This window comes from Heterodontus francisci, chromosome 37, assembly GCF_036365525.1.
Source record: "Heterodontus francisci isolate sHetFra1 chromosome 37, sHetFra1.hap1, whole genome shotgun sequence".
NCBI classification, from domain to species: domain Eukaryota; kingdom Metazoa; phylum Chordata; class Chondrichthyes; order Heterodontiformes; family Heterodontidae; genus Heterodontus; species Heterodontus francisci.
Window position 1 is genome coordinate 43,188,553 of NC_090407.1, and position 17,603 is coordinate 43,206,155.

The 17,603-nt window shown below is 43.8% G+C and overlaps 1 protein-coding gene across 2 annotated transcripts in view; it reads left to right on the forward strand.

Moving 5' to 3' along the window:
* epha8 (eph receptor A8) overlaps window positions 1-17,603 on the forward strand; it is a 637,160-nt gene that overhangs the window by 577,652 nt on the left and 41,905 nt on the right. For both annotated transcript variants that reach the window (XM_068017569.1, XM_068017570.1), the window contains exon 15: window positions 8,207-8,397. In XM_068017569.1, the coding sequence (XP_067873670.1) occupies window positions 8,207-8,397 (191 nt within the window). The remainder of the gene's footprint in view (window positions 1-8,206; window positions 8,398-17,603) is intronic.

The following is a 17,603-nucleotide window of genomic DNA, read 5'->3' on the forward strand; positions in this document are numbered from 1 at the left end:
ATAATGCAAGGCAAAAGGCAGTGATAATGGGATAAATATAGGAAAAAAGATGGGTCCTGAGGAAGTTGCAGCAGAATTGCAGAGAAGGAGGGAAGCAGGGTCCCTGGTTGACTTGATCCACAATTTTGCCTCATTCCCAGTGGGAAGGTGCCTATCTTCTGCTGACTATGATCTGGATTGTTCCAACCAATATTAGGAACATACCAGATGCAATGCAGAATTCTGAGCTGACTTTACATAGTAACTTAGCCCTTCAGAACAACCTCAAAGCGTGACATTGCAATTTCCCAGTTCCTAATCTTTGAGTCTCTCTGAGGAACATTGTTGAATCAGTGCTAATTAACATTGAATTATTGGATTATTATTCACTTCTATTCTCTATTTTCTTTGAGTAATAGACTTGTGTCTAACTGATAATGGATTCATTCTGCTCCAGCTTGTTTCAAACACGGTTTTAAATAGACCCAAGAAACTGCATTGTACAATGTGCAATGTATTCCTGCTAATTTTCTATCAAGGAACATCGGAATAACTGCAATATACATTGGATTTCCATTCATGTGACTGATTCTGACTCAGTCTCTACATTTCAGATAATGAGCGTTATTAAGTATAAGAAAAGAAATCTATAGAAACACACCACTGCTTCAGTCCCATTTATCCAGCTACCCCAATAACCAACATCTCTAACCTGATTTTATGAGTCTGGTTGACTCAGTCTGTGGTCAAAGGTAAACAGGGCTGACTTTATATCAGTCAGTGGAACATCTTCTCTGGTATTACAAGAGAAGCTTAAGACATTATTAGTTTCAGCCCCCAGAGTGCAGTTGGATAGATTGTACCTTCCATTATACAGTAGCTTGAAGGGGAGAGGTGAATTCAAAACTTGCATTACTGAGGCAGTCTAACTCACTGAGAAAATCACTTCCGGGAGCTGAGAATTTCTGTCAGTTCTTTGAGAGACAAAAGCCATTTTTAGGATTCACAGCACACAGCCTGCCACTTTCATAAAATATCCACAGAACTGATCTTTTTCTGACATCAGACAGTGACAGTTGCAAAATGGAAGATGGTAAATGCAAAGGACATTGTTGTTCTTCATTGTACTCAGAAAATGAGCTAGAATTAGTTTTTTATTCTATTTCAGGTGTCTTTACAGTTATAAAATGGTTAGAATTTAGATGCAGAAAAAAATGAATTTGGCTTCACTAAAGGCTGTGAGATCAATGGTGTACATGGAGACAAAGCAGATTAATTAGCAATCTTGAGCTAAAGATATGAATTATTATGGATCTGACACTGCTATAACATGCAAAAGCCCCCACCGAAGGCTTAATACATAACAAGGAGACCAATCAACATTCAAACCAGTTAAATCATATCAGCAGTTTTAAATCTGTACCTGTTAAGTTCAAAACCTAGGACATTAACAGACAAATATGTGTTAGCTGAATCTTGGGGCTTTTGATTTGTCACAGTGTTGTTCTAGAACTCAATCTTGTTGTGTACCAAAGGCCAATTTTGCAGTAGAGTTGCTGTATTATATTTACCACTGGGGCTTCTGATTGGGTTTTAGACTGGTGTGATATTCGTATCTACTGACAGTTAGTGTGTTGACCCCAGTCATTCCCACACACCAGCATCCAGCACCTGATGTTATGGGCAATAACTGACTATCCTTGTATTCAGAACAAAGCCTGATGTTGCAGGCTCAGCTTCAGTTCCAGAATAATGAGTGAGCTCCCATCCCATATTAGGACTGGTATTAGTAGCTCCCTATTGGGAGCATGGGAAGTCATGATTGGAACTGCTTACAGGGAGTGAGGAGGTAAGTGGCTTCATATGAGGATATCAATGTTTGTAGCCTTTACTAAAGCTGATTTTTTTTTATTTCAGAAAGGCCTTTTTGGGTAACAAAAATGCATGGGAAAATCCTAGTAGCTGGGGCAATACATTTGGAGGCAAGAAATTGAATCTGTGGCCAAGTGATGGAGTGAGCAAAAAACCCAACCTCCTGTTTGACGTCTGATTAAGTTGAGGCGGTACAGAACGAGGCAATAGACAGGAGGGCAGTTCTACCTTACCACTGCAGAGTCCAGGGCACTCTCTCCATGTAGGATGGCACTGCACCATGCCTGAAAGGAGGCAGCAGATTGTTACAGCCACTGGCAAGCTAGCCCTATGGTACATGTTAGCCTCAGGTATCCATGCAGCAGATGGTGCAGTTCTGCATCTGGCTTTCCATTGACCTGGAATCTGTGCAGTCAGTTCTGCACAGTCCTTGCCTGGTAGGTGCTTCTCTGCTTGGGTCAGAGCGATGGGTGCAGTCAGCTCTTGAACAGCCTGATCTGCCTTTTATCCCTCTATTCCCCCTCCTCTTCTCCCTATAAAAAAACATGAGTAGCAGGGAATTCCCATTGAGAATCCCATTGTACCATTATTGGAATGTTCCAGATAAATGGCAGTATTGGAATACTTGGCACAGAAACTCCTGAACTCCTGATAATTTAGGTGGCAACAGGGAAGAAATTTTAAAAAGCAATAAAAAAAAGTTCTGAGAATCCTTAATCTGCTTGCTATTTTTTTATTCTTTCATGGATGTGGGCATTCCTGGCCAGGCCAGCATTTACCCATCCTTGACCACTGAGTAGCTTGGTTTTCAGAGGACAGTTAAGAGTCAGCCACATTGCTGTAGGTCTGAAGTCACATGGTAGGCCAGACCAGGTAAGGACGGCAGATTTCCTTCCCTGAAGGACATTAGTGAACCAGATGGGTTTTTACGACAATCAATGATAGTTTCATGGCACCATTACTGAGACTATCTTTCAATTCCAAATTTTTATTAATTAATTGAATTTAAATTCCACCAGCTGCCATAGTGGGATTTGAACCCATGTCCCCAGGGCATTAGCCTGGGTCTTTGCATTACTAATTCAGTGACATTACCACTACTCCACCGTCTCATCGTTAGGAATCTTAAAATATACTTCCATAAATAACACAGCCTGACAGCCTTGGACACCCATATTGTTTGAACAGGTAGATGACCGAGTACTATACTGGGCTGGAAATTGTGTGGACATCTAAATGACATCATCAGGATCTAACAATATAATAACAGGAAACCAATGGGCATGAAATAGGATCTGGTGTGAAGCCCACTTTACACCCATTAATCAGGGTACCTTGACTCAGTTGGTACCACACTTGCCTTTGAATTAAAAGGTCAGGAGTTTATGTCCAGCTTTAGGCCCTAAACACTTTAGTACAGCAGCTGAGGGAATGTTGCACTGTCCAAGGTGCTGCATCTTGATGGAGGTGTTAAACTGAGGCCCCATCTGCTTTCTCAAGCAAATGTAAAAGAGCCAAAAGCACAATTGGAAGAAGAACATGGGAGACCTCCCAGTATCCTGGTCTCAACATTGATCCCTCAGTCAGCATCTCCAGAAAAACAAATTAACTGGTCATTTATCCAGTTTGTGTGCTCAAGGTAGTTGCCATGCTTGACTACAAGACTACAATAACTGCACTTCAAAATGTAACTCATTGTAGTACCCTTTGACAGAATACTAAGGTCATGAAAGGCATTATATAAATGCAGGTACTGTCTTTATTTAACTGATTAGAAAATCTATCCTGTCAAGTCATCGCATTTAATCATCACTGTCAGTGAACTGTTCCAGTAGCAAGTATCCCCACTGTTAACCATCACTGGAAACATCTTATCAGAAAACCGGTCAAACAAGCAAGTGTTTAATGTCATTAGCGGTGTAACTAGTGTACTGTTCCCCAGATTTTTATCCAATTTCTTCGAGGTTTATTTGAGAAGGAAGGAACTTACATTATTTTGCACCTTTCCTGACCTCAGGATGCCGAAAACTGCTTATTCCAACTCAGTATTTTTGAAGTGTAGTTACTGATATAATGTAGGGAAACGTGGCTGCTAATGTGCACACAGCAAGCTCCCTCCAACAACAATGAGATAAATGACCCGATGATATGTCTTTGATGGCGTTGGTTGAGAGATAAATGTTGACCAGGCTGCATCATCTTCAAATAGCGCCACAGGATCTTTGACGTATTCCTGAGAGGGCATCAGTCAAACATTTCATCCGAACGACAGAACCTGCAACAGTGCAGAGCTCTGCAATCTTCAGTCCTGCACTGAGTTTCAGTCTGGATTATGTGCTCACACTTCTGGAGTGAGACTTTAACCCACAACCGTATAACTCATCAGTGAGAGTTCTACCACTGAGCCAAGGCTGACACCCTGTTTGTGCGATGTAGGCGATACTGGTATGGCAAAAGCAAGATATTGCAGCTGCTGGATATCGGAAATCAAAACAGAAAATGCTGGAAGTACGCACCATCTGTGGAGAGGGAAACAGAGTAAATTGGCTGGATTCTAAAAAGCCCCCAACACGGGATCTGTGGCAGGGTTTTTTTTTTAGAACATTACAGCGCAGTACAGGCCCTTCGGCCCTCGATGTTGCGCCGACCTGTGAAACCATCTGACCTACACTATTCCATTTTCATCCATATGTCTATCCAATGACCACTTAAATGCCCTTAAAGTTGGCGAGTCTACTACTGCTGCAGGCAGGGCGTTCCACGCCCCTACTACTCTCTGAGTAAAGAAACTACCTCTCACATCTGTCCTATATCTATCACCCCTCAACTTAAAGCTATGTCCCCTCGTGTTTGCCATCACCATCCGAGGAAAAAGACTCTCACTATCCACCCTATCTAACCCTCTGATTATCTTATATGTCTCTATTAAGTCACCTCTCCTCCTCCTTCTCTCCAACGAAAACAACCTCAAGTCCCTCAGCCTTTCCTCGTAAGACCTTCCCTCCATACCAGGCAACATCCTAGTAAATCTCCTCTGCACCCTTTCCAAAGCTTCCACATCCTTCCTCTAATACGGTGACCAGAACTGCACGCAATACTCCAGGTGCGGTCTCACCAGAGTTTTGTACAGCTGCAGCATGACATCGTGGCTCCGAAACTCGATCCCCCTACTAATAAAAGCTAACACACCATATGCCTTCTTAACAGCCCTATTAACCTGGGTAGCAACCTTCAGGGATTTATGCACCTGGACACCAAGATCTCTCTGTTCATCTACACTACCAAGAATCTTCCCATTAGCCCAGTACTCTGCATTCCTGTTACTCCTTCCAAAGTGAATCACCTCGCACTTTTCCGCATTAAACTCCATTTGCCATCTCTCAGCCCAGCTCTGCAGCCTATCTATGTCCCTCTGTACCCTACAACATCCTTCGGCACTATCCACAACTCCACCGACCTTCGTGTCATCCGCAAATTTACTAACCCACCCTTCTACACCCTCTTCCAGGGCATTTATAAAAATGACAAACAGCAGTGGCCCCAAAACAGATCCTTGCGATACACCACTAGTAACTAAACTCCAGGATGAACATTTGCCATCAACCACCACCCTCTGTCTTCTTTCAGCTAGCCAATTTCTGATCCAAAGCTCTAAATCACCTTCAACCCCATACTTCCGTATTTTCTGCAATAGCCTACCATGGGGAACCTTATCAAACGCCTTACTGAAATCCATATGCACCACATCCACTGCTTTACCCTCATCCACCTGTTTGGTCACCTTCTCGAAAAACTCAATAAGGTTTGTGAGGCACGACCTACCCGTCACAAAACCATGCTGACTATCGCTAATGAACTTATTCTTTTCAAGATGATTGGCGGGTGGGTGCTCGAAGATGGCCCCGGATGAGGCCCATCATGGACCTCGACGCCTGATATTACCAGGGCCCCCCCGCCCCTTGGCAACTGGACTGTAATTTAAATATTGAAATTAATTAAAATTCCTGCATTAATTACTCTCCCGTCGCCTCCTGAAGTCCCGCCACGATCTTCACCCAGGTGGCCGGCACTGCCGCGCCTTTGGACACCTCTACGGGGAAACGAGGTGCAAGACTGGTGGGGAGGAGGGAGAAGGTAAGTTTCTCAGTGCGGGGTGAGGGGCAGCACTGGGTCAAATTAATGTCATGGGTGTAGGGGATTATGGGAAGGGTTATAGAGTCATCGAGAGATACAGCCCTGAAACAGGCCCTTCGGCCCAATGAGTCTGCACTGACCATCAACCACCCATTTATACTAATCCTACATTGAACCCATTTTTCCCTCTCACATCCCCACCTTCCCTCAATTCTCCTATCACCTACCGACAGTAGTGGCAATTTTTACAATGGCCAATTTACCTATCAACCCACAAGTCTTTGGCATGTGGGAGGAAACCGGAGCACCTGGAGGAAACCCACGGAGTCACAGGGAGAACTTGCAAACTCCGCACAGACAGTACCCAGAACCGAACCTGGATCACTGGAGCTGTGAGGCTGCGGTGCTAACCACCGTGCCGTTTAAAATTTGTGCAGTTTGCGGGGGAAGGTCAGATTGGGAAGGTAAGTGTTTTGGGGGGGAAGGGAAAATAATTTAATTGATATGGAGGGGTTGGGAGAGGGGCAAAGGAAATGTTGTTATTTATGTTAATTCAATTTCACATTCAATATTTAAATGTCCCGGTAGGGCCGACAGCCCTTTAAAATTGAGTCAGCGCCTGCGGTCAGGCAGCTGATGCCATTGCTGGGGATGGACAGCCCACCCCCTCCATGTGATCGGTGGGGTGGGGGGGGAGAGTGGTGGCCTGACCCGACTCTTTAAATAAGTCGCTGCTCTTGGAATTGCGGCGGCTCTTTGGTGTGCGGCTGCCGCCAATTTCAGTGTCAGGCTTATCGAATTCAGTCCAACATTTCAGGTCGGTGACCCTTCTGATGAAGGTGGGTGACACTGGTAGCACATCTTTTATTGCCCATCCCTAGTTGCTCTGACAGCTGATTGGCCTGCTAGGTCACTTCAGAAGACATCGAGCTGCATTCGGCGGCGGACATAAACAATGGCGGTCCACCCGCATGTCACAGAGCCACTGTGATATTAAAGCAGCGGCTCATTTAAATGGCTGGGGCGGACTGCCCACCCCTGATGCCATTTGTAAAGGGCTTCCAGCCCTTCCATTTAATTTCAATATTTAAAGAAATAGGTTTCAAACACATTTTTTATGCATTTAAATTGCCCCCTCGCACCCCACAATAACCAGGCAATGCATGACTTGCCCTCTCCCCCAACACTTCCACTGCCACATGACCTCCCCCACACAACTTTAAACTTTAACCCTTCCCACCATCCCAGTAAATCAATGAGATTAGTTCGACCATGCTCCCCCACCCCCCACTGCAAAAATTACCTGCTCCCCCCCCTCCCCATCAGTGTTATGCCTCAGTTCCCCGGATGGGGATCCGAAGGCATGGGATTGCCAGCCGCTGGCACCAATATCGCAGCAGGACAGAAGGCAGAGGCGAGGAGGTAATTAATTTCTTTATTTAAATTTATTTGCATCTGAATATTCTGCTTCCTTGCCGAGTGGCGGGGGAGCTGCCATGAGGCCTCGTGCCATTGGCATTATCAGGCCGGGCCTTCCCAGCATCGAGGCCCAGGGAGCTGTGGGTGCTCAGCTGTTGAGTATATTCAGGACACAGATTGATAAATTTTTGGATATTAAGAGAATTAAGGGATATGGGTATACTTGAGGTCGAAGATCAGCGGTGATCGTATTGAATGGTGGAGCAGGCTCAAAGGGCCGAATGGCCTACCCCCTCTCCTTATTTCCTCTGTGCTTATGTACCCCAGTAGTGCCAACTTACCTGCTTCTAGGCTGTGGCCTCTGCTGCAGCACTCCCCTCCTGACAGGGAACCAAGCCTGTCAATCAGGCTGACTTCCAGGCCAGGATCCTGTTTAAATAAAAACCACACATACTGTGGAGTCAAAACTCAAATTTCCTTCCTGCTGCTTGGAAATCCCACTCCAGTAGATATCGGGGTCTAAGAGTCCATCATACAGTATGCACTCGAATTACACACAGACCTGACTAGGTAGAGGTGGCAGACTTTAGATTAAAGATTAGTAAATATTAGAGGTCTAATTCTAGGTTCTACTAGCATTCATAAATCCTGCAAATTTCCTGTCATGGTGTAATATGAAGTGCTGTATGGAATTAATTTTGTACAGCTGCAATATCAGGTGCTTCTCTTTGCTGCTAACACATACTCAGCACCAAAGAGTTCCTATTTAAAAGATTAGTAACATTATTATTTTGCATTGCAGGTAATTAAATCTGTGGAGGAAGGTTATCGTCTTCCAGCCCCCATGGGCTGCCCAGCAGCCCTACACCAGCTAATGTTAGACTGTTGGCAGAAAGACCGCAATGAGAGGCCCAAGTTTATCCAGATTGTCAGTGTATTGGACAAGCTCATTAGGAACCCTATCGCCCTCAAGATTATTGACACTACAAGCAGGTGAGAAAGCAGTCACAAAAGCTTTGTTTCGCAGGGGACAGCTGCCTTTGAAAGTGGAGCAGAGGCTGTGTACGTGGTAGGGAAGGAGCTGATTTATGTTCCATAGACCTGCACATACCATTATTCTAAATGACAAACCTATCTCAGCTATTTTAAACAATAGGGTAGACATTGACTTTGTACTATCGTGTATCAGTCACCTGGCGATTTTTATTTCCATTGAATTCAATCAGGAGTGATGTAAAACGAGCGAGGGACTTGCTTTCTCCCATTTCACACTAGCCCACATTGTCAAGATCTACCCCAATTACTTTTAACATCTTTTCTTGTTTTTGCTGTTTTTGCCATTATCCTATTTGTTCTGAATTTTTGAAAGCCGGTGGTTCAGTTAAAGTTGTAAATAACAGGACTGATGATACCTTCACTTACTGCAGCAATGGTGAAGGCTGGGAAGGCTTCAGAACTTTTCATTACAATATCTCCAAATGCTGGCAATTCATGGAGTATTTAGACTAGCAAGATAATGGAAACAAGATGGGGAAGCAGTTACTTTTGATTAACTATAGTGCATGCTGTAGAAAAGCTAATGTAGCAATCCTTCAGCTGCTGCAGCTGCAGAGCATGTCTGGCTTGAATCAAGGTGCAGGTGAAGTTGGAAGTGATGCTGCAAACACAGTGTGTTCATTTATTTACACACAGAGAATCAATCCCCGTATGAATCTATCATGGTAACACAATGCCCTGCTAGACATTTGAGCTGGATATTGTGTTTTTCAATGGTACCTCACATGTGCTTCTTCAATCTTTTCAAAGATAGACTGAGAAAACGCATGGTACAAATACCAATTGTTATGCTACTTTATTTCCTAGATAGTGAAGAGTTATGATCAGACTTGCTGAGGAACAGGATTAGGCCACTCAGTCCCTCGAGCTCGAACTACCATTCAATTAGATCATGGCTGATTTTATTTCAATCAGTATTGCTTAACCACTTGATAATACAAAATAATGAATATTCTAGAATTTCACATATTAATGGTTTGTCTGACCAGACTTGAGCAGTATAGTCTCTAACTCCTCTCCTGTGCACCAAGCTTACTGAAATCTTTGCTTGTTCTGACTCCCTTTGTAGCTTTCTGTTTTCTTTAAACCTGACTGATTGGATGTGCCTTCTCCCTTTTCAATCTCCCTGTGCTCACAAGCAAAGGGGAGAAATAATGTTATACATGCCACGCCAAATGCTCAGGACTAGTGAGGGGTTTATTGATTAGTGAGAGAAGTGAATTGCTTATTGCTTAGAGTCTTTAGGGAAACTATTTCAAGGCTTAGCTCCCTTGCATTCTAACAACCTTCTTGTCTCAATGCCTTTTTTAAAAAAAACCTTGCTTTTAAACACAATCCTGAAATGTAATTTTTCCCTTAAATCCTTTCTGTGGAAAAATACTCAAAAAATCCGAAGGAACAACCACTGTGACAGTAACATCATTAAATGCCAACTGCTCCCAACTAAACTGACTCACATCAAACATTAACCAGCAGTAACTGAGCAGAAAGTATTAAAGTGGCTTTTCTTCTTAAAGATCCTTCCTCTGTTCCTGTGGAATTGTTTCTTTTTCCATCAGCTTTAAATTGAGATGGGAGCTGCTTAGCATTGACAGAGTGAGTGAGTTCATACAGTCAGTTTTTATACGCTGATGTATTTGGTTGAGTAAGGTATCCTGCTTGTTCCAATATGTGTTAATATTTTATTTTTCCGTTTCTCATTTGGTATCTCAGCATGTTTCCAGAGCCAGTTTGCATCCAATGTAATGTCTTGTAAGGGGTTAGTGCAATTACCTGTGGGGAGCAGAGAGAATCTGCTCTCTTGCCAATAACCATTCAATAGTGCAACATTGTGGTGACCTATGTGAGGATAATGTTTCCATTTCATCTAAAACAATTTTTTTTCTCTCGATGAGACAGGTAGGGAAAAAGTATACTATATTGTTTTATCTGTGAGATTCCATCTGTTGTAAGAGAGCTGTGCCCAATTCCACCATTTAAGGTGATAGAATATAGGTTGCTTCATCACAAGCACAACTTGTCCCAGTCACAGAATTGACTCCATTGCTGTGCTGGTTGACGTACAACATACAACAGAATCATCTTACATTTATATGGCACTTCTCATCATCGAGTACTTTTTAAAAAGGAGAGGTAGACTCTAGGCACAAATTGAAGCAGGATGGAGCAGGCAAGGAAAGAAAGCAAGCCAAAATAGTTTTGGAAGAGAATTGCAGAGAGCAGGGACTGAAAGATCTGCCTCCATTGGTGAGCAGCAGGACCTGAGGACCAGTAGTCAAGAGTCAGAGGAACAGAGGGTATTACGTGGGGATGAAGGGTTGGAGAAAACCTCCCAGATATAGTGGACTGAAACTGTGGAGGGATTGAAGTTGATGGTGAAGAGTTTGAGGTAGATTTCTGAGATGTGGAAACCTAGTTTATGCCAAATATTTTTTTAACTACTGGAATTATTTTGTGTCTGTACAAGAACCATTTCCAGGTCTTGATAGGAGAGGGAGCATAGCATCAGACCCTGATTTGGTCTTAAAATATTAGACAGATTTATTAAATAAAAATGAAGAATTAAATTAAGTATCTACAGTATATACACACACACACGTGCAAATAAACATGGACAACAAAAGAATCTAAGAAATGCGGGAGGAATTTATTTACTAAAAGGGTGATGAGTGTCTGGAGCAGATTACCAGCACAGGGGTTGGAACAAGAAACCGTAATGAATTTCAAGAAGGAGCTAAACAGATTGTTAACAACAGATAGGATTCAGGTTTATTATAAATACACTCAGGGAATACTGCGGATAGATGAATCAAAGGTCTTCTCCTGCCCAAAACTGTGACTATATTCAGAGCCAGAGATGAGATTTTATTTTACATAATGAGTTAATACACAGTCTGAAAGGGCAGTTGAAACAGATTCAATAGTAACTTTCCAAAGGGAATTGGATAAATATTGAAGGGGAGAAAATGGCAGGGCTATTGGGAAGGAGCAGGGGATTGAAACTAAGTGGGTAGCTCTTTCAAAAAGTCAGCACAGACATGAATGGCTATCAGATTCTATGACTATTATGTTATATATTTGTACTGTAAAAATTCATATACTGTATATACTCGTGTAAAAGTTGACTCATGATTTTAGCCTAAAAATCTTGAATTGTTCCTATATCTCGTGGAAAAGTAGAGCACAGACAGAACAGTCTAAACACGCACTTGTATAAATACCCGAATATTCATCTAGGACCCCCATATTTTTTCAATATGGCACCAAGGAAGAAGAACAAATACACAGCGCAGTTTAAACTAAAAGTCGTTGCGTATACAGCGAAGGTGAATAATTGCGTGGCAGCAAGAGAATTCAAAGTATCAGAGAAGAATGTCAGAGATTGGAGAAAGCTTTCCACACAGCTCATGAAGATGCCCAAGAATAAAAGTGCCAACAGGGGAGAGTCTAGCAAGTGGCTGCAATTCGATGGTAAAGTGGCAGAATGGGTCAGTGAACTTCGTCAGAATAGAGACATAGTTTCCCGGGCATCCATCCTACTCTACACCCTGTTTCCATGGTGGCTATTATTTTGTTAATAAAAGTTTGAAAATATGACTCACGGAAAAGTTGAATTTTTGAGGCTAAAATTTGGGAGGTCAACTTTTACACGAGTATATGCGGTATATTAAAGGAAGAGAAAACAATAAAAGATTGAAGATTAAATGCTAACCTGTTTCACTATAAATAAAATTCCCTTTTTGTAACTACTTCCATGCTGTGGGAATTAGCTCAAATATTTCTTTCTATAAAGATCTCAGCTCATGAGATCCAATTATACGTATCGAGTTCCTGTTTATCTGTTCTGTTTTAATATAACCTCAGCCTGTTGCCAAGGCTCATTATAAATCTTTAAAATGTCAGCTGCATTCAAAAAACAACAGACTGTTGTATTAATAACTGAACCAATCACAAAGTATGAAGATATTTGAAAATGTTGTCTTTGACTCTCAAACCTGTTACCAAGCAGACTGCACTTGGCAATTTCTGCTTGTACGTTGCCATGACCTGATTTTCCTGTTCGTTAAATTTATTGTGGGGAGGGGGAGGTGGTGGGATGATAAAGGCACCAGCAGAAAACCCCTGCCGATACTAGCCAACTCCACAAAATGGGTAAACATAATAGGTTGACGCTATGGCCAGCTTTTCTAACTCTTTCCCATTGGTGGGAGGTCGAAAAGTAGAGGACAGCAATTGAGGTAATTGGCACAAGAAGCAACCGTGACATGAAGACAAACTTTTTTACGCAGCGAGTGGTTAGGATCTGGAATGCACTGCCTGAGAGTGTGGTGGAGGCAGATTCAATCGTGGTTTTCAAAATAGAATTAGATCATTATCTGAAGAGACAACGTTTGCGGGGCTACAGGGTAAAGGCCAGAGAGTGGGGCCAGGTGAGTTGAGCTTGCAGAGAGCCGGCATAGACAGGTCGGGCCAAATAGCCTTTTTCTGTGCTGTAAATGTTCTATGATTCTATGTTTATCACAATAAGGGCAAAGGCTGCATAATTCTGGATAAGGTGAAGATTATGAAGAGTGGAGATCGAGAAGGCAGTTGAGCAGAGCATTTAAGAAATTAATGGGTGAGGTTCATTACGACCCCACCCCCCCCGTCGGTGGTTGTGGTGGGGGGGCCCAAAAAAGGCCTCTGGGAGAGGCCCACCACGGGCCTCAACGCCAGCAAGACCTGGCCCCATATTGCCAACGGCAGCAAGGCCCCGTGGCACCCCCCCCCCCCCACACCCTTTGGCGACAGGGGCAGGATTTAAATATGTTAATGAATGAAAAGTAATGAATTAGTGACTTACATGCTCCCGCCAGCCGTCCCACTGTGATATTGAAGTCGGCTGCCGGGACTTGCCGTTCGGAGATCCACGGCGGAACACAGGTTGGGAGGGGGGAGCAGGTGCGTTTTCAGGGCGGGAGGGGGTGGGGTTAAACAGTTTTGATTGGTCTAGGGGCTGGTGGGAAGGGGTAAGGTTCAGAGTTCATTACCTTTGGTGGGGGGAGGTCAGGAGCACAAGGTGAGATTTTGGGTGGGGGGAGAGGGCAAGTAATAAATTTGATGGTAATTTATGGGGGGGGGAGAAAGTCGGGATAACTTTATTTAATTTTTTAATTAATTAATTAATTGAAATTAGATGTTAGGGCTAAAAGCCCTTTAAAAATGGTGTCGGCACCTTTGCAGTGGCACCGGACGCCATTCCCGGGGACGTAACGCCCACCCCAGCCACGTTATCGGTGGGGGGAGGGGGGGCGGTCCATCCCGGCCATATAAATGAGCCGCTGCGTTTAATATCATGGCGGCTCCAGGGAGTAAAGCCCGCATGTGCAGGCTGCCATCTTTGAAGCTTGCTGCCGATTTGCAGCCCTGAGCCTCAAGATATTGAAGGTTTGGCTAAAAATTTTAGCAACATTGAGAATGAGGTCAGGAATGTTCTGGAGAAGGTTGAAGGCTGTCTTAGAGATGGTCCTAGATATGAGCTTTAAAATCAGCTCAGTGTCAGATCAAATGGGTGTACTTTGCACTATCAGGTTCAGTCTGAGGGGCCATGCAGGTAGATGACAGAATTGGAGACAGAGGTGCACGCTTGATGGCAAGAAACCATTAAGATTGCTTCAGCCTTGTTGACATTGAGCTGCAAGAAATTTTCATTCATGCAGGACCAGAAGACAAGGTTTGGCTTATTGGGCTAGGGGAAGAGGAAAATGAATGGTCTCTGTCTTGATGAACCCCTTACACTTCTTGTTAGAAGTAAGATTGGAGGGGAGACGGGCTTGCTGATCATGGAGAAGACAAACCATGTGGTTATCTGTACTCTCCAGGATTATCCCAGAGCAGTGGGTGATTTTGGCTGAGGATGAAGTCTGGTGGAACCCAGTGCTATGTTGACCCAGATCTGGTGATGCTGAGCTAGTTCTATACCGAGTAAGCTGGAGTTTGTGCTCCTTTGATTTGAGGGTGAAAAGATGGGGAAAAGTAGGGTTGGGAGACGGTGAAGGTTTTGCTTGGAGTGTGGGCATTGAAGGTTGAGATGGGGATTGGTTGAGAAAATCAACAAATGCAGAAATGTCTTGATGACTAGAGGTATAATGGCCCAGGCTTTGACAGGGACTGGCTTTCCAAGCAGGGAGGTGGAGTGGTCATGTAGTTTTTGACTTTTGTCTCCAGGTTTCCTGCTGATAGCCAGCCTGATTGACAGGTTGAATGACAGGCTGGCTGCCTCTCGGGTGAGAAAGCCTGTAGCAGAAGGACACAGTAGAGCAGAAGGTAGGGAGAGATCACTGTTGGGGCTCGAATGATGGGAAGAAGGGAGCGGTTGTGGGGTGACTAGGTGGTGGTGGAGGTTTCGATCGTGATGCATGGGGGCAGTACGCAAAGCACTATGGCGAGTTTATAGATAAGCTTGTTGGGCCTGGAAGAAACAATCCTGCTCCTCCTGGCCTATCGCAGTGATGTAAAGACACTTACCTGATGGATTCAGACCTTCTCACATCCTTCTAACTGATGGGTTTCCCAAGGTCAGGGAAACTCATTTGACTGTGGTTAAAAATAAAATCACTGTTAAAATAGAGACTCGGCATTCAAACAACCAACCCAGATCCTGCATGTGGATTGGTCGCCTCCCCGGTTCCTCCTCTGTTAAAACTGGAAGTGGTCAGGTTCAAGGAGGGTTGGGTTCCTGTTTCACATTTTGAATTTTTAATCTCCCACCCGAACCAAAGCCACCCATTTTTAGGGGTGCGAATTGCCCACAATGTCTCACCAGTTCAGGGTTTGGAAGGAAATTGTAACTTTTGACCCCGCTAGGAGCGGAAGTGGGGAATATCTGGTAGTGTATATAAAACCCAGAGGTCAGGATTTCCCTGCATTCGATGGAGTCCATAGCGAGTGTGTGACATCTCTGACATGTTCCCTACTCGGAAGTCAGCCTGATAGACAGGCTTGGCTTCCAGTTGGGCGGGAGCACTGACAAAGAGGCTGAAGGACCAGGTACAGCTGAGCCCTGACCCAGGGCTGAGGGGGGCGGGGAGGAGCAGAGCCACGTTCCAATCACTTATCTGGAGGGGACAGGGTTTAGGGGGCCCAATCCATGGGGGTGGGGGGTAGTGGGTGGTGTTGGGGGGTGTAGAGATCGGAGATCGGAGGCTGAGGGACTGGAGGCTGAGTTGCGGAGGCAGTGGGTCAGAGGTCACAGGGGGCAGATCGGAGGCTTTGGGGGAGGTGTTGATGAACATATGAAATAAAGGCAGGAGTAGGCCTTGCGGCCCCTTGAGCCTGCTCCACCATTCAATCAAATCATGGTTTATTTTCTACCTCAACTCCACTTCCCGCACTTTACCCATATCCCTTGATTCCTTTAGTATCCAAAAGTCTATCGATGTCTGCCCTGTATATATTCAGTAACTGTGTATCCACCTCTCTGGGGTAGAGAACTCCAAATCTTTGCAACCATTTAAGTGAAGAAATTTCTCCTCATCTCAGTTCTAAATGCTGACCCCTTATTCTGAGACTGTGACACCTAGGTTTACACTCCCCTGCCAGGGGAACATCCTCCCAGCAGCTACCATGTCAAGCCCCTTAAGGATTTTATGTGTTTCCATTAGATAACCTCTCATTCTTCTAAATTCCAGGGAATATAGGAGTAGTCTATTCAATCTCTCCTCACAGAACATTCCTCTCATCCCAAAAAACAGTTTCGTGAACCTTTGTCACTAAAGGCAAATATATCCTTCCTCAGGTAAGGCGAGCAAAACTGTACAGTGTACTCCACGTGTGGTCTCACCATTGCCATATATAATTGTCGTAAGACTTCTTTACTCTTATACTCTAATATCTTTGTGATAAAGGCTAACATACCATTTGCTCTCCTAATTGCTTGCTGTACATGCATGTTAATTTTCTGTGATTCGAGTACAAGTACAACCAGATTCCTCTGAATACCAACATTTCCCAATCTCTTACTATTTAAAACATATACTAAAACTTTAATTTTCCATCTGCCATGTTCTTGCCCAATCACTTAACCTAATTTAAATCCTTTTGCAGCCTCTTTGCATTTTCCTCACTACTTGCTTTCCCACCTAACTTTGTATCATCAGCAAACTTGGATACATTACATTTGCTCTCCTCACCCAACTTATTGATATAGATTGTAAATATCTGAGAGCCCACCACTGATCCTGGCAGCACCCCACTAATGACAGCCTGAAAAACTGAAAATGGCCCGTTGATTCCTACTCTCCATTTTCTGTACTTAGCAAATCCTCAATCCATACTAATATATTACCCCAATCCCATGAGCCTTAATTTTGTGTAATGACCTCTTGTGTGGCACATCATTGAATGCTTTTTAAAAATCCAAATGCACTGGTTCCCTCTTAACCATCCTATTAGATAAACACTCAAAAAAGCTCTAATAAATTTGTTAAACACAAATTCCCTTTTATAAATCTGTGTTGACTCTGCCCAATCATATTATGATTTTCTAAGTGCCCCAGTACCATGTCCCTAATAATAGATTCTAGCATTTTGCCTATGATTCATGTCAAGATAACTGACCTCTAGTTCCCTGTTTTCTCTTCCTCTTCTTTCTTGAATATCGGGATTATGTTTACTACCTTCCAATCCACAGGAACCATTCTAGAATCTAGGGAATTCTGGAAGATCAAAACCAATGCATCCGGTGTCTCTGTAGCCACCTCTAGAACATAGAACATTACAGCGCAGTACAGGCCCTTCGGCCCTCGATGTTGCGCCGACCTGTGAAACCATCTGACCTAAACTATTCCATTTTCATCCATATGTCTATCCAATGACCACTTAAATGCCCTTAAAGTTGGCGAGTCTACTACAGTTGCAGGCAGGGCGTTCCACGCCCCTACTACTCTCTGAGTAAAGAAACTACCTCTGACATCTGTCCTATATCTATCACCCCTCAACCTAAAGCTATGTCCCCTCGTGTTTGCCATCACCATCCGAGGAAAAAGACTCTCACTATCCACCCTATCTAACCCTCTGATTATCTTATATGTCTCTATTAAGTCACCACTCCTCCTCCTTCTCTCTAACGAAAACAACCTCAAGTCCCTCAGCCTTTCCTCGTA